Below are 24,314 nucleotides of genomic sequence, written 5' to 3' on the forward strand. Positions count from 1 at the left end.
CGTGTGTAGTCCACAGAGTGCCTCATTATGGCAGTCAGTCGCAGCAGTCGGTCCTCCGAGATACACAAAGGCGCTGTCAGCAGCAGGACGTGTGCGCAGTAGTGTGTGTGTGCGCGCGCATTGGGGGATGTTGAGCTCGGGCTTCCCCCTTTTGGAGGTTGGTGAGAAGGAAGATGGACGCAGGGGGGGGGGGGTATAGCGGATTATTGAGACAGGGCCAGTGTTGTTTTTACACACTCATCAAGTTCAACCGTCAGACGACGACATGCTCCGTTGCCTCCTTTGTGCCTCTTTGGCCCACATTTCAGAGCAGCATCAACACTTAACAACACACTTCCTGTGTCTTTTGTACCCCCCCCCCCATCTTCCTGCAGCCCTTCCACCCCATGGTCAACTTGCAGTGCTCCCCCGAGCTCAGGATGTTTCTGTGCGCTCTGTACGCGCCCGTCTGCAGCGAGTACGGCCGCGTGACCCCGCCCTGCCGCCGGCTGTGTTTGCAGGCCAAAAGCGACTGCTACAAACTCATGGACATGTTTGGCGTCGGCTGGCCCGAGGAGATGGACTGCAACAGGTTGGTGCCCGACCACCTGCGGTTTAAGACGCGTTTGGTCGGGGCGAGACGAGACGAGCGGTCACCCCGCCGGCATGAGAACACGGAGGACCGGCGAGACTGTCGAGAAATTGAATGAAGCGCACCTCTTACTCCAAAGGATACGGCGATTTGATTGCTAGCTAAAAGGGGAAACCGCAACGTTGCGCATCGCGTTGTGATGTTTATGCTGAAAAAGGGGAAACTTGGGGCGAGGTTTTTTCGAAAAAATTCTGTTTTTGTCATGCTAAAGAAAAGAATGCAGGGGGATGCATCGACAATTGTGGGAATCGAGGTCGCGTTTGAGTGGTCAGCGAGTGGAAGACATTTCATAGGCTACGTCGCCATCTTGTCCCCCGTCAGGTTTCCGGACTGCGACGAGCCCTACCCCCGTCCCGTCGACCTCCTGTCCAGCGCAGACACGACCGAGCCCACCGTTCCCGTTCAGCGAGACTACGGATTCTGGTGCCCCCGAGAGCTGAAAATCGACCCGGAGCTGGGCTACTCCTTCATGGGGGTCCGCGACTGCTCGCCCCCTTGTCCCAACATGTACTTCACTCGCGAGGAACTGACCTTCGCACGCTACTTCATCGGCGTGGTGTCCATCGTGTGCCTCTCCGCCACGCTCTTCACCTTCCTCACTTTCCTCATCGACGTGTCGCGCTTCCGCTACCCGGAGCGGCCCATCATCTTCTACGCGGTGTGTTACATGATGGTGTCCCTCGTGTTCTTCCTCGGTTTCCTGTTGGAGGACCGGGTGGCGTGTAACGCCGCAGTTCCCGGCAGGTTTCGGGCCTCGACGGTGACTCAAGGCTCCCACAATAAGGTGAGGCCGCACCGTCACGTCTCCACCAAACGGAAGTTAGCCCCGGCGAAATCTCGGAAGCCTTCTTGTTGTCTTTCCCCAACGTTGTTGTTGCTGCTCCGTTTCAGGCCTGCACGCTCCTCTTCATGGTGCTGTATTTCTTCACGGTGGCGGGCAGCGTCTGGTGGGTCATCCTGACCGTCACGTGGTTCCTGGCCGCCGTTCCCAAGTGGGGCAGCGAGGCCATCGAGAAGAAGGCCCTCCTCTTCCACGCCTGCGCCTGGGGCATCCCCGGCGTGCTCACCGTCAGCCTGCTCGCCATGAACAAGATCGAGGGAGACAGCGTCAGCGGCGTTTGCTTTGTGGGCCTGTACGACCTGCCGGCGCTGCGCTGGTTCTTGCTGGCTCCGCTGGGGGTGGACGTGGTGGTGAGCAAAGACCCGCCGCGATGAGCCAACGTCGCCGCGCCGGCGGCCGACTGACGAGGACCGGTCCCCCCCCTCTCGCCCCCATTCTGTCAGGTGGGCGTGGCGCTCCTGCTCGCCGGGATCGCGGCTCTCAACCGCGTCCGCATGGAGATCCCCCTGGAGAAGGAGAACCAGGAGAAACTGGTCAAGTTCATGATTCGCATCGGCGTGTTCTCCGTGCTCTACCTGGTGCCTCTGCTGAGCGTTCTGGCCTGCTACCTCTACGAGAACAGCCACAGGACCGTCTGGGAGACGACGTGGGTCCAGGAGAAGTGTCGCGACTACCACATTCCCTGTCCCTACCAGGTGACACCACAACACCGTCAACACTTTACAAGTGACTTTCTTTTGGGTAGTGGGGGAACCTAAATTACAAAAAGAAATGTATTGTGATATTCATTGATTTTCGGCAGCGACTACATTTGCAAACCTTTCCAAAACACTATCCTATTTTGGAATGAGGCTGGAACATAAAACGTGGAAAAAAAAAGCGAATAAGAGTGAGAACCGTAGCTCACAAAGTCGATGCAACGAGATGGTGGACTAAACTGTAATCTGATGTGTAATCTGGGAATTTTGTTCAAAAGAGCAGCACTGTAATCCAGAGTGTTTGTTTGTGTAGGGGGGCGGAGGTTGTTGGGTTCAAGTCGTTGCATCGTTGCAGTTGCACTCGCCCAACCCCCTCTTCGTCGTCTTTATGAAATGATGCACATGTGCACGGTTGACGTCGTGGACTCTCAGCGCCTTTCTATATTTATCTTTTATCCAAACTTGCCCCCAGGCTAAGACATCAATTGGCCTGCGTGATGACACACACATACACGCACTTTTTGAAATACGATGTATGAAGAAGTTGGAGGTGCTTTCGGCTCAATGCGGCTCAATGCGGTACCTGCTGAAATTTTGTCATCTCTGCCTAGTCTGCTCCTAATTTTGGGTGTGAGGGACAAAATGACAATTGAAATATAATAATAAGAATGATAACGGTTAGAATGATTCCATTAAAAACAGCCTTGTTTTGAATTGAACTGTAATACACTGAAATCAATCTGAATGTATTATTACGTGAAATAATCGAACTTTTGATCAACGCCTCACCCCCACCCCACCCTTTTTTTTCCCGTGTGTGTGTGTGTGTGTGTGTGTGTTGTGTGCAGGTGGGGCAGAGCAGTCGTCCTGACCTGTCCCTCTTCCTGATCAAGTACGTGATGATGCTGATCGTGGGGATCCCGTCTGTGTTCTGGGTAGGCAGCAAGAAGACCTGCTTCGAGTGGGCCAGCTTCTTCCATGGCAAGAGACGCAAAGAGTACGACGACACTGCAATGTGACACTTCGCACGCACACAAACATTTAACGGGGCTGGAACTGATGAATGGAATTGCAGCTAATTTCAATCGGAACCTTTGATTGTGACGTGTCAGTCTTCTGAATTGACGTGTTTTTGAGGCAGTTTGATTGTTAAAGCGGGTCCTTGTCCACACTTGCCCCGCCCCCCCAACTCAAGAGTGTTCAGCCCGTCTCCCAGCGACTCGTCCACTCACCCGTCTTTCCTCTCCCACCTTGCCCCCCACCCGTCCACCTTCCCACTGTCCCTGCCCACCTCTCCCCTCTTCCCCTCCCCTCCCCGGGCACCGCGTCTCTCCTCAGCGCCATGGTTGACAGTCGGCAGGTCCCGCGGGAGCCCGACTTCGCCCGGTTGCTCCTGAGGGACCCCCAGGAGCCCGTCGCCAGGAAGTCCCGCGGCACGTCCACGCAGGGCACGTCCACGCACGCCTCCTCCACCCACTTAGCCATGCTGGACGAGCCCCCCAGCGGTAGCACCAGCCGGGCGGGCTCGCTGCGCAGCGGCCGCTCCAAGTTGAGCAGCTACCACGGCAGCCTGCGCCGCTCCCGAGATGACGGGTGAGCTCCTCGCCCACCTGTTCTTCGCCTGAGCGTCTTAATTCCACGTTGTTCACATCCGCCGCCAGCAGGTCACGGCACTCTAACGGCTTTCCACTCTTGTTCATGTCTTCTGTCATCACCATCATCACCGCGTCCTTCAGATACACGGCCTCCGGCTTCCGAGCGTCTGACGACCGCGCCCCTTACGGCAGCATGCCCCAGCTGGACGACCCTTCCCGAACGAGACACTCGAGCGCAGATCACCTGGACGGCCTGTCAAGACACGGTTCCGCTCACTTGCTGGACATCCACTCTCGGCACGGCAGCATCAGGGACCTCAGCTGCGTCCCCCAAGCTTCGCTGGGGTTCCCAGCAAACGGCATTCACAGGGTGCTGGAGGAAGACGCAGCATGAGACATTTTACTGACAATGTGCTCAATCCTTTTTTTTTTTATGCTTGGGTCTGGGGCAACGCCTTACAGGTGCCAGACCTACTCGCCAAAATTAAGAACGGACTTGAAAATAATTTTTGGTCTGAACACAATGTCCAATCATGATCAGAAATCCAAAGACTACTTTTTGGATGGTTTTATTGCACCTTTTGGAGGTCCTGAAGGTCTTTAGCTCACCCTTGTCCACTCGTTGGCCTTTTTTTGTGTTTATCAGCAGGATGGACTGAAACCTATTTGCTCACTAACTGCACATTCTGGTACGTTGGCTTGCTGAAATCTCTCCGTTCAGAATGTTTTCATGCTCGGTGAATGTGCTTGGGAAATAATTCTTAAACCATGTTTATCTCCCAAAATAGGGGGAAAAGACAAGTATAACACAGAAACTGCCATGTTTTAGTATTTTGTGGATCATTTCAAATTTGATGGGTAGGACATAAAATTACTTCCACTTGTGGAATGACCCAGATCAAAAAGTAGTCGGTAGGAAGATATCTTCAGAGCCAGTAACCTGAATTTGTTTGATTGTCACTTACCTTTATGGAATTGATTACATTAAAAAATTAAGTCTGAATTATTAAAATAAAACTATTGAAAACTACCACATATTTTACAAGCCCCCCCCCCCACACACATTTACCCATCTACAAATAAAAGAATAAATAGAAGGTGGCCCCTGAGCACTAAAGTTTGCCGACCCATGTTGACCAGAGCATTATTTGTCCTGGTGGTTCAAAGCTGTGCATAAATGTACAAAATTCTCTTTGAGTTTGTGATTTTTTTTTTCAATAAATGGAAAAGAACATGTTTTGCTAAAAAACACGCGCGCGCGCACACGCACACACACACACACACAGTGCATTTGTAACAGCCCTCCGCTTTATTGAAATACATCGGAGTCAGGTTAATATGAGTTGTCCACAGAAGTGTGGCAGCCAGTTCCATACATTTTGTTTTGACCTTACACCTTAAATATTTTTGTGCAAAAAGAATCTACATCACCTGTAGTGGGTTATCCTCAGTAAAACGCCCAAACCGTTAAAAAAAAACAAAAGAAAGAAAAGAAAATCCAAAAGAAAACAAACCAAAAAACAAATGATTACATCTATAACATGCAAAACTGTACAAATTATTACAAAGCAATCCTAAAAAAAAAAAAACAACCAAAGTGTATTATGATATGAAAGCAAAATATAGAAGGTATTTTAGATAAGACCTCACTGAAATGCAAAGGCAATTGATTTTTTTTCCTTACGTTTTTCTCTCCACAGCAGCCCGAAAACATTTTCTTTTTAATCCACTCCTGCCATAAAAATCATCATATTGCTTCTAACCTTTTCCTGAGTTAGTCTTTCTTGTCGTCTGGATCGTTTTATTTCACCTGTACAGTGTACAACAATGGCCAATAAAAGGTCCTCCTCGCTCTGAGATAATACATTCCACGTGCCGGGCGCTCAGGAGGTGCTTTCAATCAGAATCAAATCGGCTTGGTTAGTAACTCAACCAAAAGAAAAACGCACACATGTGGAATAGTGTTTCAAAAAATAAAAAATAAAATAAAATAATCAAATGGAGAGGAATGACCACGTCATGTATTTTTGCTTCCCTGACAACCACACTTACAAAGTGACAGAATAACACATTAGAAGCACACCGTCGTGTCGTGAATACCCACATGGTCGTGTCATGTGTGAGGACACCTCGCATCCACCAGTAGAAGAAGCAAAATAAAATAACAGTCGGCGCTATGATAAGCAGATTGGCTTGTGAATGGGAGGCCAAAAGGAGCTGCGAGCTTTTCAACATAAAGCTCCCACAGTGTCGACATTCTTTGCTTTTTTTTTGTTTTGTTTTGTTTTCTTTTTCTCATCGGGAATGAGCAGCTGATCCCAACAAACGTTCAGCGCAAACAACGGCTCGACTGATCTTTGCCTTTTTTTTTTCTTTTTCTCATCGGGAATGAGCAGCTGATCCCAACAAACGTTCAGCGCAAGCAACGGCTCGACTGAAAGTCTGGATGTTGCCCTCTTTTTTTTCTCCCCCATTTTTTGGGGTAACCAAATAAAGCTCACGTGCACACTTTAAAACATTTTGCCGCATTCACATCCCTTCGGTGCCTACGCGTGTTCATTCAGATTTTCGCTCAAATTCGAATCTACATTTATGGGAGGGGGACAAGGCGTCATAAAATAAGAAAATCGAAACGCAATCGATAAAACAAAAGTTTTAAAATGGATTCCGTATGAATAAAACCCCAAATCACTCGAGAATAAAATAGGAAAAATAATAGGATATTTCCCCGGGTAGTTCTCTATAGTATTTCCTTATCATATATTACTCTCTACTTGGAACCTATGTACATTATTGTAGTGGTTGGGCCGGGGGGCCAAGTGGACCCCTTTGAGGATGAGCGATGAGGTCGCCGGCTGTATTTTGGAAGGAAAACGGATTATAAAGTGACTGTACTTAGTGGGAAGTTTAGTGTTAGCAAAGTCTGCAGCTTGGTTGGTTGGGGAGGAGGGCGCAATGGGCTTTTTGGGGGCCGCCGGCAAAACAAAGGCTTCTAGTCTAATATTGATAAATAAATTAAAATATTGTCCCCTAATACCCAAAAAGCTCCTATGTACAAATACAAATCTTTTTTTTTTCCTGTCTTTGCATCTGAATGAGGCAGGGAAGGGTGTGTCAGCATTTGACTCAGACGCCACTTCTACCCCAATAAACAATCGTTAAAGGGGGCGGGTGGGTCGGGTGGGGGGTTCGCGAGGGAGGTAAAGTTGTGTTGGCATAGGTTGGGTGGGGAGTCGTGTGCTGTCACTAGACTGGCGGGCCGGTGGGGGTGCGGGCCGGGCCGGGCCGGCTCATGTGTCCCAGCCCATTCGGTCAGTGCTCTCCAAGGACAGCGACTTGGTCTTGTGAGGCGAGGCCGGACTGGGGGGGCTGCTGAAGGTGGAACTGTTGGAGGCCGTCGAGTGACGTGGGGAATCAGAGTCCTGCAAAAGAAAAAAAGAAAAGAGAAAGGAAGCATTTCGATTTACTTTGAGATTCCTTCTGTTGCCATGGTAACCGTGTGTGCACATAGAGGAGTGGTCATCACAATGACGCGTGATGGCAGGACATGGAGGATAACAAGTGACCAAGTGTCGAGCTGAAATGCTTCGGTGAACACTGACAATTTCCCCAGAATGTCCAAATGTGGCGCGCGGGTTCGTTTGGCAACGAGAACACACATCCAATAACAGTGAGGATGTGAGCCAGTATGCATGTAACACACACGCACACTCACGCACAGACACGCACACGTCCTGTAGGGCGCAGGTCATTTAAGTCGTTGACATTACCTTCATCTTACTAAGCAAGGTCCTTAAAGCCCTTTTCAGATCGGGGGTCTTCTCCGACGGCGAAACCGCCTGCCACTGCAGAGGAGAGTTGAGACTCAGGGCCGCACCCACAGACAGCATGCTGGGGTGGGGTGGGGGTGGTGGGGGCGGTTGGGCGGGTGGGTTGAAGGTGCACGAAAGGCGAGAAATGGGGCAGAATGGGATCGGGCGGCTTCCGGCGCTCAGTGGCCATGAGGGTGGTGACGCGGAGTTTGATCGAGGCAGGGGGAAGGAGGAATGGGGTGGGCTTGTTTAGTTGGGTGGCACACGTCACCCATAACCAAACAACGACAGCGCTTACTGTTCAATGCTACGCGGTCATGAGACGTGACATGACAAGACTTTCCTTTCACAGAACAGGAAGTAATCATGTAGGCTGAAACCCAGCCGATGAAACAGCAACAGTCAAGATCAGAAAGAGCCGCTTAGGTGGGTGCTGCTGCAGAAATGTGACATTGCGGGGTGTCCACCGGTCAGCAAGTCGGAAGAGGAGGATGAGGTCAAGCGCCCGCTGGGATGTTTGTGGCGGATGGGAGAGGGGGGGGGGATGTGCAACAACTATGATCACATGCAAAGACACAATCGTGTTGTTGGGTTGACTATCCGGGACTATTTCCCCCTTGACCTTTATTCCACATGAAGGGCTAGGCACTGACCTCTCGGTCAAACTGAGAGAGGGGAGCTTCCCCACAGTCCACGCCTCCACCCGAGGACAGGGAGCTCTCCGAGGGCGACGTCATGGCTTGCCGCTTCGAGCTGTAGCTTCCGCCCGACAGCTCCCGGCGGAGGGCGCTGCCGTTCTGGGAAGACGAGCCTGTGACGACATCAAGTCAGAAGGAATTCAGGCTACGAGGCGGCGGCAGCGGCGGCGACGTCGCCCACTCACGTATGCCCAGTCCACTGCTGGCACTCATGGAGCGGCCCGGCTCGGCCCTGTTCTTGGTGATGGAAGGGATGCTGACCGAACCGCTGAAGCCCGCGCGGCTCTCTTGGATGCGGACATTCTAAATTGAGCACACGCACAGAAAAAGCGGTGAGGCACAGGCAAAAGCCCGTGAAACTCGACAAATGCCCGAAGAAACTGAAGGTCGTATCAAGTTTGAATGTTTTAACAGATTTCTTTTTGGAAAGTGTCGAGGGCGGGGCTTTGGGAAGGCCGTTCCAGAGGCTTCATTTTAAGCTTGCTTTATCCATTCCAAAGGGAGCTCTGATGTTTGCCGAAGGATGAATTTGTGTATGTGGTCCTCCTTTCCTTCACCACCACGCCTGACGGTTCTGTGGGTTGAAAGCCTCCCCTTGAGTCCTCATCATACCCCATGTGGCTAAATAGCTCAATCTTTGTCTCGTCTGATGAGAAATACTTTGTCCAGAAGGCATTTGGCTTGTCCAGGTGGGCAGTGGCAAATTCCTGTCAGACTGGAAGATGTCATTTGGGAAGCACGGGCCTTTTTCCTGGTTGGCACCCTCTCAATCCAGTTTCTGGCGTCACAACACTTTTGAGTAAGAACTGTGGACAATGGCCCTGGTGCTCAGAGAGTTTGCAGTTCATAGCAGGCTTGATTCGTGGTGGTGCCCGGGTTGCGCCTCGACATCCAAACTTTTTGTCCCCATCATCTGATAGTTTGGAGCTTCTTCCAGACCCTGATAAAGTGCTGATGTGTCCAAAATATAAGCTAAAGCAACATACCTACCAATGTGTAGGAGCTTTAAAAATGTTTTTTAAAGACTTTCCCACCTTGCACGAATCTGTTCTGTGTAGTGGTCGATCACATGAATGATCCTTTGATATTGTGGACGGTGGCTGTGCATGTCAATTGGGCGTTTGCAGCGATGTGTTTGAATACCATGGGCAGGTCTTTGAGAATCTGGATCCCGTCCCCGGGTCCCATGTGGGCAACGTGGTTGAAGTTTGTGGGGTTGGAGATCAGCTTGTTCCTCATCTCTGGATCCCGCAGCATCTCTCTGCAGTCACAAAACCATTTTTACCTCATGCGGCGTTCAATGTTGGTAACATAAAACTAATTTCAAATCAATAAGGCGGACTTGTGATTCATATCTTATAAATACATATCGTGGTCATTGAAATACATCTCGGTGAGAAAAAATGAACACAGAATTATCATCCTGAGCATGCCTGTTTCAGTACCTCCTCTGCTGAAGTCGCTCTTCCTCTGGCACCCTGAAGGAGAAGCGTCTCTTATTGTTCATGCTGCGTACCATCTGCTTCCTGCTGTTGTCTGACGTCTCCGGGACGACCAGCTCGTCGCCCTCTGAAAGATCACAACAAAGCCACGGGCATGTTTACATCGGTGACTACAAAGCACTTCTCACACACGCAAGATAGCTAACAAACATGATCAGCGTTGCCACAGACACATCTGGTGCCAGAAGAGCACGCGGGCTTTTACAAGGCTGTTACAACACCCAGTCAACAGTTGGCGTTCACTGTGTGAGACTAATGCAATGGAGAGAAGTCGTCGTGGGGATTATAGTTGGTCATTTATCGCCAAATTGCATAGAGGACAACTCACCAGCTGTTTTGTTTCTAAAGTAGATGAGCCGCACTGTTTCCAAGCCCAACAGGTTCAGGGAGCCGTCGACATTCAAAGGTCGCACCTGTATTCAGACACATGTACAACCGTTGATGGGCCATCATTCAATCGTTGGATCAAGCCCAGGCAAGCACCCCCCCCCCTCCGCCCCCCATTTCCGTGAGGGTACAACTTCAAATGTTGTCCACAAGAGGGAGACAGAGGCTGGACTTTCACTGTAGGCCCAAATGTACCGCTTCCAAATTTACTGGACACTCGTATTCCGTGATCAGTTGATTTACATCGACACTAAACACATAAAACCATCCGTAGGTGCACAACTAAAAGGGTGTCAGTATCAAGCAGCAACAACGTTTTTACGACACAGGTGGCCTGAATTGACTCCATTGTTTCAAAGGTTACTGCACTGAGTGCTGCCCGCAATTGCTGTATTTTTCCAATTCATGAACCGACACACCTCGAATGTAACATATTTAGACCACATCAAATGGTCTGTGCTGTTACTGTCGTTTAAATGTACAATGACCTTTTTTTTTTTAATTTGGTTTATTCGTTTGCCAAATGGGTATTTGCCCAATTTGTCCATTTACGCTTCAATTGCATTGGCAGATATCTGATCCACATCAGCTTTATATTCACTTTCAGAAGAGGCCTGATTTTCATCAGATGATATTTTCTCCATCTTTATTCTGCCAAGATGCATATGCGAATTGGGCTACAGGAGCAGAATAAACCGACTTGTGTCACTTGAACCATGTGGCACAAATCCAGCACAGTCACTTCAGGTCTTGACACAGTTAAAGAGTTAGCCACAGACCTTCTTCAACGGGATGGTCTGAATCCACTCCATGGTGTTGACATCAAACACATCAACTGCATTCTCACTGTACACCGACAGGTAAGGGGCATTGTAGCCTGAAGAGGGGGGAGAGGGTATTGGTTACACATTTCTGTTAAGGCCACATCGATGCCCGGTTTAACTCTGAGAAAGCTTACAGGCGCTGTTTGGCACAGCGGGCCACATGAGCTCCTGCTGGCGTGACCTGCGTCCTTGAGAGTCCACGTACACGCCGATGGCACTGAAGCACAGCAACAATTCCTTGCTCGAGATCTCCACGGCACAAAGGGCATCCAAGTTCTGCTGAGGGATAAATGCCAGGGTGTGATCCTCGGGATGAAGCAGGCTAACTGGATTCACGTCACCGTGGACACTGTGGAGGCGATCAGAGGAAGTTTTTTTTTGAGTCGCAATCCATAAAAATGAGGAGGCCAAACGCTCACGGTACCTGTAGCGGGTGAAGCCGGACTGGTATCCCACATATAGCCGCTCATTGAGCAGACCCATCCATTGGACAAGCCCTGGAGCTTGCAGCTCCCGCAGCCGACGGTGGCGGGCTTTGCTCTTGTTCACCTGAAGTGGAAGGAGCACAGATTGGAAAAATAAAATTGGCATGACCTTACGCCAAAAAGCGAGGAGTGTAGTGTAAGGCCGGTACAAACCTCGTAACACATGATCTGCCTCTTCATGGCCACACAGAGACATGTGAGAGAGCCGTTTCGGACGGGCCCGGAGACAATGGTCTGACAGCCCTTTGTCTCGCCGAGCTTGTAGGACTCGATCTCGCGACCATCAAGGGCCTGCGAGGGGAAGAGTCGGACGTGGCGGTTCCTTCCAGAGATGACAGCCAGCAGCTGCTCTTGGGGGATCAGGTCGATGTGGTGCACCTTCTTATTGTCGCCCACCCGAATGATTTCTGAAGGAAGGATGCAGGGTGAGAAGGGTCACCGAGAATGACACGGGAAACTCTTTGACATTCTATTTTGTCAAATAGTTTGACAAGGAGTGGCTCTCACCATCTTTGGTGACGTGGATGACAAAGAGGCCTTCTTCGTTGCCCAGGGCGACACGCTCGTGATCTGAGGGAAAAGCAGAAAAAATGGCTTTTTGAGAGCATATTGTTGGGAATTGTAGCATTGGTCTTGCCCATGAATCCAGCGTGGGGCCATCACGGGCCAGAATTGATCTGTGTGCGGAGCGACGCCACTGAGACAAATAACACAAGCATTATGTGTTGAATTCTCACCTATGATAGCAGCAGACTGTGTCGTCTTGATGAGCGGCAGTGTGCTGTCGTAAGCCTCCTTGGGGACGTAGACGAAGCGTTCCTTGAGCTTGTTCTTCTTGAGGATGCGGTGGAGCTCATTGAGAAGACCCACCCACTTGTTTCTCTCCTGGTCACTGTCAGCTAGAATCAAGATGGATGGCTTGTGGCTGCTGGAGGGGGAGAGCTGAGACGCCGTTACCTGTAGAGAGGACAGTGACATCTGGTGAACATGGGCAAATAAATAAGGCGTCTCTAGTCTTTTGTTCTTTCACTGTTGAGGCTAAAAATCCCCACAGTGAAAAAGGGAAATGACAAATGCTATCAATCATCATTGAGGTTGGCTCTGGTCTCCGGAGATATCCAAAGAAATGATCATTGAACCTAAAGTGGATGAGTGTAGATTTGTTGCGATACAAACAGTTTACAGATGACTACAGGTGAGAGGAACCCACTCTGAATATGCAGGGGATGTCTTTGCGGCTCGCGTGAATGACGTCAGAGGCCAGAACAGAGCTGACGGAAAACTCTTCGTCCCTGGATGAAACGAAACAAGGATAGACAAGGTCAAACCTGCGGGAGCACATGCAATGCAATCCTACGAGTGTGGCAGAATCGTTTGCAAGTCGTCGGCTTCCGGTGCGTAGTAGTACCTGGCCAGCGGTGCACTTTCTTACCTCATGTCTATGACTTGGCTCACAATGACACTCGGCTGTGTTGTCTTTCCTTCGCCTAACTCGTAGAGAAAGAGTTTGAAGTCGCACACCACTGCCATCGCCCTCTGCCAGCCCTTCTTCACCCCGGTTGGTTTAGGCACCTATTACCCACAAAGCATCTTATTGTCATGTTGACGTCAAGTAACTTTGACTAGACATAGTCATTTTCGAGCTCACTTACCCTCACGTGCCCTTCATATGCTGTACCAATACCCCTCTGAGGATCGATGCCAAGCGGTCCTTTGGTCTGATCCTGCGGGACGGGACATACTGCTGGAGCCTTGTCTGCACATGTTACGTGGCAGGAGAAGTTGCAAACTAGATGAGGAGAGAGCAGTAATCAGGTTAGAGATTTGGAGACTTTCCAATACACCCCGTCACGGTTGTGCTCATCTACAGACATTGTTAAACACACGCGACGCAGTTTGTAGTACCAGGTCAGATTTAGGGTTCTTTATTTTAGTTACTGAATGTTGCTTGCTTTTCAGTAATGTTGAACCGCACTGCGTCATGCACTGTAACCACATGAAACAGACACGGATCCACATCTGAGCATGATGCAGTGCAGTTTGACTAAATGACAAACACAATAATACGACTGCTACACAACTGCTTAAAAACGGAGCCTTCGTATTGCCCCCTATATAATGATTCCTTTATGTAGCAGTAGAACACTGTTCCTGTGTTGGATCACAAAAGATGTAGCTCGATTGTGGTGGGTGAGGTTTTGGCTGAGTTAGCAAGTACTGTGAATCTCATGAAACATACTTGAATTTGCAAAGCTCTTACCTTCACAGGTGCAACCTTGGCGTATGAGTCCCACCATGAGGGAAGTGCACTGGTTACATTTTGTGGGCGTGCTGAATGACTTCACTACAAATTGATGTGCTTTTGGCTGAAGGGGGAAAAAAAAAAAAAGAAAACAAGGTCGAGAAAGATGAGATGAGATCTAGTTTTGAACTTGATCATATAAACTGCAACCAACATCGAGAAAAACAGCTAACCTTTGGGGAGGAGCGACCGATACTGCCATATCCTCCTGAGCGCATCGTGGGGGTCTGGACTGCTCGAGGAGAATGATCTATCAACTGAGGGGCACCAAAATAAAGCAATGTGAAAAGCCAGAGAGATGCTATTGAAGACTAAGTTCAAAATGCAGGCAAATTCCAGTTTCTTTTGTCCATATGCAATATGGATGAGAATTTTTCATGCAACGTGAACAGTACAATTCAGATTCTCTCCAAATCTAGCCCGGGACTCTTTTGTATGTGGATATAAATTGAATATGCAAACGATGGGTCTGCAGTATGAACAAATGCTCATCCGTACACATACAAACTACTGGTATATGTCATCAAAAGCCACACGGGAGCATATTTGCGACTGTGCCAAATGACAGGTTTTTTTGGTGAGCGTCCCTCAACGTCATGCTTTGTGCTATGCGTGTCCGCATACCATTCACATAGGAAGTCACATTTGTTTTTATAATTTGAATGAGTAGATAAAAAGATGGGATTTAACAACAAAATCCGCATTGGGCATCATGCACTGCAGCGCGAGCGTAACCGAATTCACACCAGACAAATATTTTGCAAGATGTCACGTGGTGAAAGCCTCTTCATAGAAATATTCAAGCGTTGTATCTTACATTTCTCAATAATTGTGTTTGTGACAACTGGCAAGGGCAAACCTGTCAGACAGTGTCGCCAGCGTGAGCAGAACACTTTCCCACACTGATTTGGTATGACAAGCATGTCGACGCATTTGAATTCGATGCACAACGTGACAGAACGAACGAGTCACGCTTGCAAGTAATCATGAAATATGTCGCTGTGAATATGTGTCCGCTGATACGAGCAAGAAGAGTCACGATAGCTGACGCCGAGTGGATATGGAGCTGTCTCACCTCGATGGGCTCCATATCGCTGGCCATTGACGGTGAACGTGAGCGGGACTTGAGGTGGGACTTCTGGTCATCTTCCCGGGATGGAGTGTTGGACGTTGTGAAATTATCCATTGAGTCCACCTGATGACAGGGATTCAATGAAATGGTGAAGGAGAGTGACAGAAATATAAAAATTGCAGATCACTGGAAGTTCACCATAATGTGCCCTCTACATTTTTGGGGGAAAACGTCAAGGTGTCAGATCATTCAAAGGAAAAGAAAAAAAAAAAGAACAAAAACGTCACTCCAGTCACCGATGAGAAAGATTTTGTTAAAAACATGATACACGCCTTCAATGTACATTGCAATGATCTATCAAGAGGGGAAAAAAATGAAAGCCCATGCTGATTGCCACCATACACCTGCTAACTGAATTGCAATTGCCAAAGCAAACAAAGGCCCATATCATGAAAATCCAACAACTCCAACATGCCTTTTGACACCACACCAGTCATCACAAAAAAGCATCCCATCCCCCGCCTTTGCCATGCAACAGTGATAGCAAACATACACAGACAGCACAGCAAATGAAATGAATTACGCAGGCGAATTAACGAGAGCGGTCACACAGTGATGGTGCTTACACGTCTGCCTTTGCTAGCTGGGCCAACGGATGGCGAGCGCTTCAGCGGCAGAAGAGAGGCGCGGCGTGTGTGGCAGAGACATAGAAGTGAGTGAATATCAGTAACTTAAGGTCATCTAGGTGAGCGGCAAACACATCTAAACGTTTTGTTTCGTGCACTGGGGTTGGACTGAGGAACAGTTCAGAAAGAGAACATACACAGACGGTGAAGGGAAAAGCAGGGAAAGTCAGTATGCACCACAGCGAATAATGACAGTCAGCTAAAAATATCTATGACGGGAAAATGGGGCGGTTGACATTTGTCGAAAAATGCAGGGAACTCTCGGTGGTACGGTTCAAACCAATCCCCGCAATCAAAAAGTCAGAGTGGGGCCACTCACAGAGCTCATTTACATAGACTGACTAGAACCGGTACTGCAAATGTCATCAATCACTACGAGGATTTCTGGGTAGAGTTGCATTTCTTCTACTGCGAGATACACTTTCAAACAAGCATGGATTTATATACACATCTACACTGCCCTTTTCACTTGTTAGGGTTACACTGACGACACAAACAAAAACAACTTCCATCTAACTAAGGAAACTTACGTCTTCCCAAAACTCAATTAAAGAAGATGAAGAAGAGGAATAAGAGTCCTGATGTATGCAAAAACAAAGCAAGGACAAACGATGTAACAATACAAAGAGGGAAAGATGAAAAAAAAAAGGCAAGACTGTTAAAAAAAAATAAATGAAGCAAATTAGACATAAGAACGAAATGGTGGCCATTATTGACTTGCCACTGGATATTTTAAAATGAATTCTTAAACAAACATCGAGTAACGGTCACAGACATTGTCGCAAGCTGTAATTATGTTCCACTTGTAAGCCGACAAACACTCACATCGAACTGGTCAAGTGTTGAGGTAGGGGCATTGAGAAAAGCTAAGAAAGAATTCTGGGAATCCTGGTGCTTGACACCTACGGACACACAGCAAAGAATACAATGTTGGTTAGGAAACTAAAGACAAAGAGCAAATAATGCCATGTTGGTTCGGAAACTAGCAGAGGGTGAGTTCTGTTGAGTCACAGGACTGCTCCTCACAGGAGCTTGAATATGATCCGACAATATATTTTGATCCATGTTGTATGCTTTTAATTCCCGGCACAAAAACAAATAGAAGACTGCAAAAAGTGTTTTTTTTTTTTTCCCTTGGGGGGCATATGCTTTAACTGCACTTCATAGCAACATATCTATTTTTGGGTTTTATTTACTTGCTTAACTGAAAACATCATCATCTGCATCATATTGATCAATGCCTTTGTCATCATGACATCAAAGTGAGGTTGCTCTTTTTCGTAGCCCTAGTAGCCATTGAAGAAGCAAATGCGTGACGACGTCTACGGGCACCTCTACGTAAGCGCAGCTCCTCGGTCTCTTTCTTCAGCCTGTCGATCTCAGCCAGGAGCTCCTGATTTCTGCTCTCGACGTCCTGCAGTTTACTGGTGAGAGTGTGGAAAGACAGGCATCATTTCACAAGTTGTGTATTTCTAATGACAAATACTTTGCGGAAACAAAAAAAAAAAAAAAAAAAAAAGGCTATACCATTCTGTGGAGATGTTGTTCGCCTTGACCTTATTCAGCTCATCCTGAATGCTCTGTTTGGCCCTGATCTCAGCGTCTAAGGCGGACTGCAACTCTAAGCGGGCTGACATGTCCAACTTGGCAAAGCGACGCATCTTCCAAGGCATGTCCTGCCGCACCAGAGAAGGGGGTAAAAACCATTGGACATGACATGACAATGTGACAACTGAGTGCGAGTGCTTTACCGTCGCTCTCGCTCCCAGACTGGTATTTCTCAGGCCCTCCAGCTCTTCCGTCATCTTTGTGGCCAAAGCCTGCAGGTAGCCGCGTGCATCTTTCTCATCACTCACCCTGCGGAAACCATGTTTCATTAGCCAAGGGATAAGCAAAATAAAGAGAGACATTTTACATAATTTAGCTAGAAAATAGCTGACTTTACTGCAAAATGACTTCACTCAAGTTGCCGTTCGTGCTTGTAAAAACACAGACGGTAGCCCGTTCTTTGTTATTGCACAGCTCTTTTGTTCAAGTAATATTTTTTTCCATTTCTCAGTTCGGCATGTCGACTAAAACTCACTGGGAACACCAAGAAAGCATAACAATGACAATACATCCACCGGAGGGCCATAAAAACTACCGGATTTGCAATGAAAATGCTAAACTTGCCCTTCAAAAATGTGAGCGTGTGCATGCGTGTGTGTGAGCACTATGCTAGGACTTGAGGCTCGTCCAACAGAGGGAGGCCAAGCAGCTGGCAAGGTGTCAGCTGCAAAGGGAAGTGATCTGAGCAGGAGGGAGGGTCAAACAGCTCAGGATCCTCAGAGGTATGCAAAATATGCTGCATTAACACAGTGAGGTGGAAACCGATACACTGCAAGGCAACGTGCACTTCATCAGTACAAAGTTCAAAAGTGCTTTGGGAAATTTCCCCACTCTGGCAATTTAAGGATCATACTGGTCATCAGCAAATTTTAATTAGAGACGGCTTTGTGTTTCCCGAACCTATTTTTGTTGATGATGAAAAAAAAAAAGTCTTTTTTCAAGCACATGAGGATTTGAGATATTTTTAAATTTTTGTTTTTAAGTTTTTTTCTAAGACCAATAAAAACTGGCACAAAATGGATTTTACCCATGCGTTGTAATTTATAGCAATGATGTTTTAGAAAAAAAATCCACCTGTTGCCAAACCTAACCCTTAATTCACAAAATATACATTACGGCCTTATTATGGTGATGATTATGATTATTATTATGAAAACTTGATGTGGTCGGGAAAAAAAAGTTGACTTGCATCTGATTAGAAACGTAATACAATTTTGTTGACCAGTGTTATTTTATCACAATCACATTTATAATTGACAAAATAAAACATACATTTTAGTAGTGATTCACGCTTCAAGACTACCTTGACAAATTCAAATATGGCTTTAGCTCACCAATTGTTCTTCTTCACAAAATGTACCGAATGTTCGGCAAGCCCCCCACCCCCAGCCCATCTTTAAAACTCATCTTAAAACTGATTTTTATTCTTTGGCTTTTGACTCAGCATGCGACTTGATTTTAAGTTTGACTGTTTTTGTGCTTTCTGCTGTCTTTTTGCTCCATGTCTCCAGTGGTGGTCGTTTTAGAGTGCTCCATAAATTGAGTTGAGTTGAGCGGAGCTGAACTGGTCTCTTTGGTTTGGCGATCTCAGACAACCACAGATACTACTGCCAGGTGTTGAGCAATCGGAAAAGTGAATTCCCGCTCAACTTTGGCTGGGGTGGGGGGGACGACAGCACCCACAAATGAGTCCACAAACTGTTTTTTGTTTGCTTTTATTGTGAGTGACATGGTCCAAAAAAAGGGGCCTGTGGTGCTCAATGAAAGTTGTCCCTCACTGGAACAAATGGCACTAAGTCACTTATCTCGTGTTGTTTTAAGGAAACCTTCAACATTCACCAATTCCACGGAAATGAAGTACCTTTCTAAATCACTGGGGTTATTTTAACCTCTGTTGATTTAAATAGATGTCACGGTTATTCAATAACACATTTGAAAACTATTGTGTGTAAGTGGTAGCTAATTAGAATTACAACGTGTTAAAATGGAGACTCGACAAAGGGTAGGACATTTTTTTGGGTCCGCTGAACCTGTTAGCTGAGTAAAAGAATCATTTCCGAAGTACAACAAAGTGTATTTCTCTCACCACTGGATGATTTCCGTGATCTGGGCCTCCCAGTGAGCAACGCTCTCCTTTTTGTCAGCCAGCTCTCTCATCTCTTCCTCAAGCTGCCGATTGGAGACGCTCACCTTTTCAAACATGCTTGTTAGCTGAGGACATAAAAGCACTTGAAGTCAGATGCATCATTTCCAACCTCCAATTTGTTTCAAAGCAAGAAAATCCAATAGACAAAAAGGACAACAAAGCCTACTTGAAGGTCATATTCACGTATGACAAATCAAACTTCAAACAATGCACATCCACTATTCAACAGGAGGCAAAGGCGCTGGGCCTTGAAATGACTGGTGTCATTGGACTTTGAGTAACGGAGAAGGTCGTCGACAGCTTTCTGATTGCATTAGCAGAGAAACACAAGTGATTTAACACCACGGTATATTGTTGAAGAATGATCCCGCTTCCTTTCATGTGTGTTGTGCAAGAGGATGTAACCATAGAGACACAACAAATCGCAAACTCTCCTATTGTTTCATCAAATGCCTCACTTAAGAGCACGTTTTATTGCCGTCAGGTCTGTGAGGTAATCTTCACACTAATACCGTTTAATGTCATACAGTTTGGCAGAAGCTGCTTTCCAGGCTAGGGAGCGGCCCTTCTGAGGACAGTCGAGGTAACGAAGCCATGTTAAGGTTTGGAAGGAGCTCTCAGCCATAAAGGTGAACACATTTCCGGGTTCGCGCAGTAAATGTGCTTTTACAGCTTGGCTGGAACATCCCCATGAAGACAAAAGTATGCAAAAATGGTTGCGAAGACCAGGTTGTCCTGACTATCTGGTACTTCTCTTTGACGCTTATAAATTTCAACTTTGTTTTGAACGACAGTAATCATTTTTTCTTTGCCAATTGTAACCTTAGCCATTCTTAGCAGATTTCCGTCCAGATGTCAAAAATCCTCCCGCATGGAAGGCGTTGAAAGTAGGAGCATTTTTGAACTCTTGAGAACCTTTTTCCAAATCGGCAGAATCCAGAGTGCCATTCCACTGCACAGCGTGGGAGGCTACGTGATGCTTTTATGTGGGCTACTGACCAGAGATTTCTTTGGCATAGGGAGTGAGGTGAAAGAATGTGATGAAAACATTCAGGCCAGCCCAGAAAGGTTACCTGAGGTTAGGGACTAATTTATTTATGCCAGACAGTGAGAGGAAATGGCTAAAGCGCAAGATAGACTTCAATTTATTATTATTATTATTATATAAGTCTTCCCCCCCCCAATCTGTTGCATTTCTGAAATAGACCTTACCTTATCCAATTCGCTGGACAGCTTTTTATTTTCTTCAGTAAGGAGAACTCTTTCCCTTTCACACTTTTGCTTGTAATCCGTCTCAAACTCCTCCCGCTCACATTGACTGTTGAGGAGAATAAACAGTGATCAACTCGTGACAACTGGACAAACCTTGGAGAATATCCTGATGGTGTGAAGGGAATTCAGAAATTTGCTTCGAAACACATTCTTTGAAGAGTTCAAGATAATTATTGAAAATGCGCAAAGGCGGAGATCTCTCTAATACTCAAGTGTAGCGATATTAAAATGTTTTTCACCATTTCAATTATCCAAATTTTTGGGGCACGGCTAAAACGGTGCCCAGTGACGCCACAATTTACAGAACAGCTCGGTGTCATTTAAATGAGCAAGTGTTACAAATTTTGACCCGTGGGATATATTCTAGTCATTGGAGGCTTGAAAGATCCTTTGTAGTGGTCCAAACATTTCTTCACTGTAGTACACTAAATCTGTGTGCATCGCTTACTTGGCACGCAATATTAACCAATTTAAAGTGGTGAGAGTAGCTATTTCCCCATCCTGTCAAAGAAAGCCTTTGGCATCATCATAAACTTTTTCTGTGGTGTCTCTAATTTAAGACTTCACTTTCCAGGGACCTTAACCTAATTCATAACTTAACATAAAATCCTACAAATTGGGAAGCCTTTCTGAGGGGCTAAAAGCGGCAAAACTGGTTCAGTTTTACTTGCTATGTGCCATAGTAGTGATTAAAAGCCTGGAAACAACTGAGCAACTGCCACATCAGGACACTGACCACCAACTGGACATCAACATGTTAAATTAACATGGCAGGTGAAGTCAATGAACATTTTACATCCATGGAGGATAGTTTTTGACCCACATTCTCTGACATTATGAACCCACTAAGAGGGATGGCCGTCGTGTCCTCTGGATCCAAGGTGAAAAGGACCATTCGGACTGTTACCAGTGCAAAGTTCACAAGCAAGCATCTGTGATGGTATAGGGGTATGATAGTGCCCTTGGAATGGGTCATTTGCACATCCCTGAAGGCGCCATTGTTGCTAACAGGTACTGGGAGAAACATGCCGCCAGTCTTTCCGCACGACAATGCCAAACCACATTCTGCATGTGACAACAGTGTGGCTTTGTCGTAAAACAGTACTAAACTGGCCTTTCAGCAGTCCAGACCTTTCTTTCATTGAAAATGAGTGGTGCATCACAAAGCACAAAATACAACGGAAAGAGACCCTGAAGGTGTATGTCAAGCAAGAATGGGAAAGAATTCCACCAACCAAGCTGTACAGTAACTACACACAGTAAACATGGATTGACCACAACAAACAAGAATCAAGAAGCCCTTGTCGTTCCTGCTTGATTATCGATATTGGCAACTGATACCGCAATCCCAAATTTCAGAATAACCTGAGCACATGGGAACAAAAATCAATCCGTGGAAGAAAAAAAGTCTCTCCAAAACAAGATTGTGTTTTAAGTTCTTCAAGTACGATCACCTGTCTCAAGAGATCTTACAATGACATAAATACTGGGGAGAAATAATTTTTTTTTCAAGATTTTTGATTACTGTACTGTGTACTTGCTCAGGCTCCGTGTTCATAGAGGTGAAGAATGGGACTCCCACAACTTGCAATTGTTGACAGTGGCGTCTCCGTCGGTGCAGATCAAAACGAGAGGCTGCTCGCTAAAGCCACGTACTGCACGCTCTTAGGTTGCGCCAATCTGAACGATGGGATTCACACTGGCTTCGGAGTCACTTGTACCAGTGAGCTCACCAGCCTCACACGGCGATTGCAGTGCGCTGTATGTCGTTTTTAAACCTGGGGGTCTGAGATTCGCCGTTCCATTTGAAGTATGTTTTAATTTGAAATGGGAGTGAATCACTGATGATCCTCATTCTGACAAATGGCTCGCAACAAACCAAAATGAGAACATCTATTATAAGAGACATGATGCAATAGCTGGACATTTCAAATCAATCTCCTCACAGATTTCACTCTCTCTTGCTTGCATGCGTGCGACTCGGTTGTTTGTGTGATGTACTCTATGCACGAATGATATACTGTGTCGACTTGACTCTGTGATTCGAAAAGTATAACACATTGAAATTAAATCAATGCATTTACTAGACACAGGATGTAAATAAGTATATGGAAAGATCACCGAGAGACAACATATACAGCGCTGAAAAACCAATACACCTTCACAGCATTCAAAATGCGGACATAACATGTTACAATGTCACTTAAATAGAGAGGTAATGAACGAAGGCAAAGAGAGTAACTACGAAAAATAAAAAGATGAAACACCTCTCTCTGCGAGTCTTCTCGAGCTTGTCTTTGAGCATGAGAATCTCTTTCTGCAGGCTGAGATGCTGGCTTTCGGCGTCACGCAGATCCTTGCGCAAAGTCTTCAACTCTGTGCCGTGTTGTTCATCTCGACGGGAGAGTTCCTCCTCGTGCAGGTGGGTCTTCTTCTCCAGGTCACCCCGCAGACGCCCCATCTCCTGGGATTGGTCGGACGGGGTGGCGAGAGAAAACGACCCAACTTGTTTTACCTGGAAAAGACGGAGTAACGAATAAGACAATGGAGTCCGAACAATCTGAGATGAGTTGGGAAACTGTGACAGTGACACAGCAGCTAACCAACTCGTCAACTACATGTTCACGTGGGCTGAAGCATTCTCGGAGCGACTCCAAGCTTTCAGAGCGGTATTGTGAGCTTTACGCATCCATTCACACTTCGGTCTATGGTCTGGATATCATCAAGTGGGCTCGAACATTATTTCCACACCATATTTGACTGCAAGGTATGCTCAAAATGAGAATCACACAAACAAAAGCCTGATGTGATGCATGCGAAAGCAGTGGAGAGTCCTGGCGCAAGATATTTTGCATTCCATACGAAAAATTTCGGCTATTGGGTGGGAGTGTATTGTTTTCAAAGGAATACAGCTTTTTCAATGTAGCCTACATCCTGATGCATCATGCCTTAACTTTGCAAATAATAGCCAAATAAACTTGTGAGGACAGGCTCCTTACCACTTGTATCACGCAATGGAAAATAGAAAACATGATCGGAGGGGCTGGGATTTTAAGGAATGATGGAACACAGCAAAAGTTGAATATGAAAAATGACAAGGGTTTGGTCTTGTGAGCATATGCCGTTTCAAGGGACGCGCAGATGTGTGATAGATGATGTTTATCGCTATTACCTTCAGCCTTTCCAGCTCCCCCTCCAGCTGCCGGGTGTACTGCTCATTACGTTCTTTCAGCTTCCTCTCTTTCAGCGCCTCGGCTATGCGCTCGTCCATCTGAGTCTCCATCTGTTGATATGGTTCAACATGAATTTCTGTCAATGGTTTTGAAAAGTACGATATTTCTGACACAATCTACACATGAATAAAATCAATCCAAAAAAAACCCCATCAAATACAAGGTATTGGGTTAGTACACAAAATCTACTTGTATCTTTTCAGAATTTAAAATGATTCTTAAATTGACTCAAATGAATTATGAGGGAATTGTGCACCAATCAGGGTAAAGGGAAGATGGGGAGGTGCTAGCAACCACACGAAGTCTACTCTACCTCTTTCCTGGCCTTCTCCGTCTTTCGCACCTCAAGGCGCAGAGCCTCAAATTTCTGATTTTGACTCTCCATTTCCTCCACCTTGTCACGCAGCTGTCGAGACAGTTGCTGCTTTTCCGATCTGTGGGTTTGGTCAGATTATGCAGTCAATTACATACCTAGATAGCATGTCATGTACAGAAGAAATGAAACTGATTTTTCTATTTTCA

General features: G+C 46.7%; 2 protein-coding genes across 10 annotated transcripts in view; one reads left to right on the forward strand and one right to left on the reverse strand.

Annotated features, from left to right (window-relative positions):
• The window catches only part of fzd3a (frizzled class receptor 3a), a 21,637-nt gene extending 16,363 nt beyond the window's left edge, over nucleotides 1-5,274 (forward strand). For both annotated transcript variants that reach the window (XM_019858001.1, XM_019858000.1), the window contains exons 3-9: nucleotides 375-571; nucleotides 953-1,415; nucleotides 1,523-1,822; nucleotides 1,916-2,167; nucleotides 3,019-3,167; nucleotides 3,509-3,763; nucleotides 3,907-5,274. In XM_019858001.1, the coding sequence (XP_019713560.1) occupies nucleotides 375-571; nucleotides 953-1,415; nucleotides 1,523-1,822; nucleotides 1,916-2,167; nucleotides 3,019-3,167; nucleotides 3,509-3,763; nucleotides 3,907-4,159 (1,869 nt within the window). In that variant the 3' untranslated portion in view covers nucleotides 4,160-5,274. The remainder of the gene's footprint in view (nucleotides 1-374; nucleotides 572-952; nucleotides 1,416-1,522; nucleotides 1,823-1,915; nucleotides 2,168-3,018; nucleotides 3,168-3,508; nucleotides 3,764-3,906) is intronic.
• A 176-nt stretch (nucleotides 5,275-5,450) lies between these two features.
• The window catches only part of cdc42bpab (CDC42 binding protein kinase alpha (DMPK-like) b), a 50,775-nt gene continuing 31,911 nt past the window's right edge, over nucleotides 5,451-24,314 (reverse strand). Inside the window, exons 15-43 of one of the 8 annotated variants that reach the window (XM_019857998.1) lie at nucleotides 24,106-24,226; nucleotides 23,732-23,842; nucleotides 22,827-23,074; nucleotides 20,500-20,605; nucleotides 19,228-19,352; nucleotides 17,285-17,390; nucleotides 17,061-17,209; nucleotides 16,866-16,957; nucleotides 16,359-16,435; nucleotides 15,474-15,512; nucleotides 14,851-14,970; nucleotides 13,949-14,032; nucleotides 13,734-13,839; nucleotides 13,126-13,262; nucleotides 12,906-13,045; nucleotides 12,684-12,765; nucleotides 12,211-12,430; nucleotides 11,981-12,043; nucleotides 11,627-11,880; nucleotides 11,413-11,537; nucleotides 11,123-11,337; nucleotides 10,944-11,041; nucleotides 10,106-10,190; nucleotides 9,721-9,844; nucleotides 9,419-9,536; nucleotides 8,461-8,578; nucleotides 8,231-8,388; nucleotides 7,536-7,610; nucleotides 5,451-7,187 (exon numbers count right to left, since the gene is read on the reverse strand). In XM_019857998.1, coding sequence (XP_019713557.1) covers nucleotides 7,056-7,187; nucleotides 7,536-7,610; nucleotides 8,231-8,388; nucleotides 8,461-8,578; nucleotides 9,419-9,536; nucleotides 9,721-9,844; nucleotides 10,106-10,190; nucleotides 10,944-11,041; nucleotides 11,123-11,337; nucleotides 11,413-11,537; nucleotides 11,627-11,880; nucleotides 11,981-12,043; nucleotides 12,211-12,430; nucleotides 12,684-12,765; nucleotides 12,906-13,045; nucleotides 13,126-13,262; nucleotides 13,734-13,839; nucleotides 13,949-14,032; nucleotides 14,851-14,970; nucleotides 15,474-15,512; nucleotides 16,359-16,435; nucleotides 16,866-16,957; nucleotides 17,061-17,209; nucleotides 17,285-17,390; nucleotides 19,228-19,352; nucleotides 20,500-20,605; nucleotides 22,827-23,074; nucleotides 23,732-23,842; nucleotides 24,106-24,226 — 3,628 coding nt within the window. In that variant the 3' untranslated portion in view covers nucleotides 5,451-7,055. Of the gene's footprint in view, nucleotides 7,188-7,535; nucleotides 7,611-8,230; nucleotides 8,389-8,460; nucleotides 8,579-9,418; nucleotides 9,537-9,720; nucleotides 9,845-10,105; nucleotides 10,191-10,943; nucleotides 11,042-11,122; nucleotides 11,338-11,412; nucleotides 11,538-11,626; nucleotides 11,881-11,980; nucleotides 12,044-12,210; nucleotides 12,431-12,683; nucleotides 12,766-12,905; nucleotides 13,046-13,125; nucleotides 13,263-13,733; nucleotides 13,840-13,948; nucleotides 14,033-14,850; nucleotides 14,971-15,473; nucleotides 15,513-16,358; nucleotides 16,436-16,865; nucleotides 16,958-17,060; nucleotides 17,391-19,227; nucleotides 19,353-20,499; nucleotides 20,606-22,826; nucleotides 23,075-23,731; nucleotides 23,843-24,105; nucleotides 24,227-24,314 lie in introns of all 8 variants that reach the window. The other 7 variants (XM_019857993.1, XM_019857991.1, XM_019857999.1 and 4 more) reach the window with 7 other exon arrangements.

Source organism: Hippocampus comes, unplaced genomic scaffold, assembly GCF_001891065.2.
Source record: "Hippocampus comes isolate QL1 unplaced genomic scaffold, H_comes_QL1_v1.1 scaffold339, whole genome shotgun sequence".
Taxonomy (NCBI): Eukaryota; Metazoa; Chordata; class Actinopteri; order Syngnathiformes; family Syngnathidae; genus Hippocampus; species Hippocampus comes.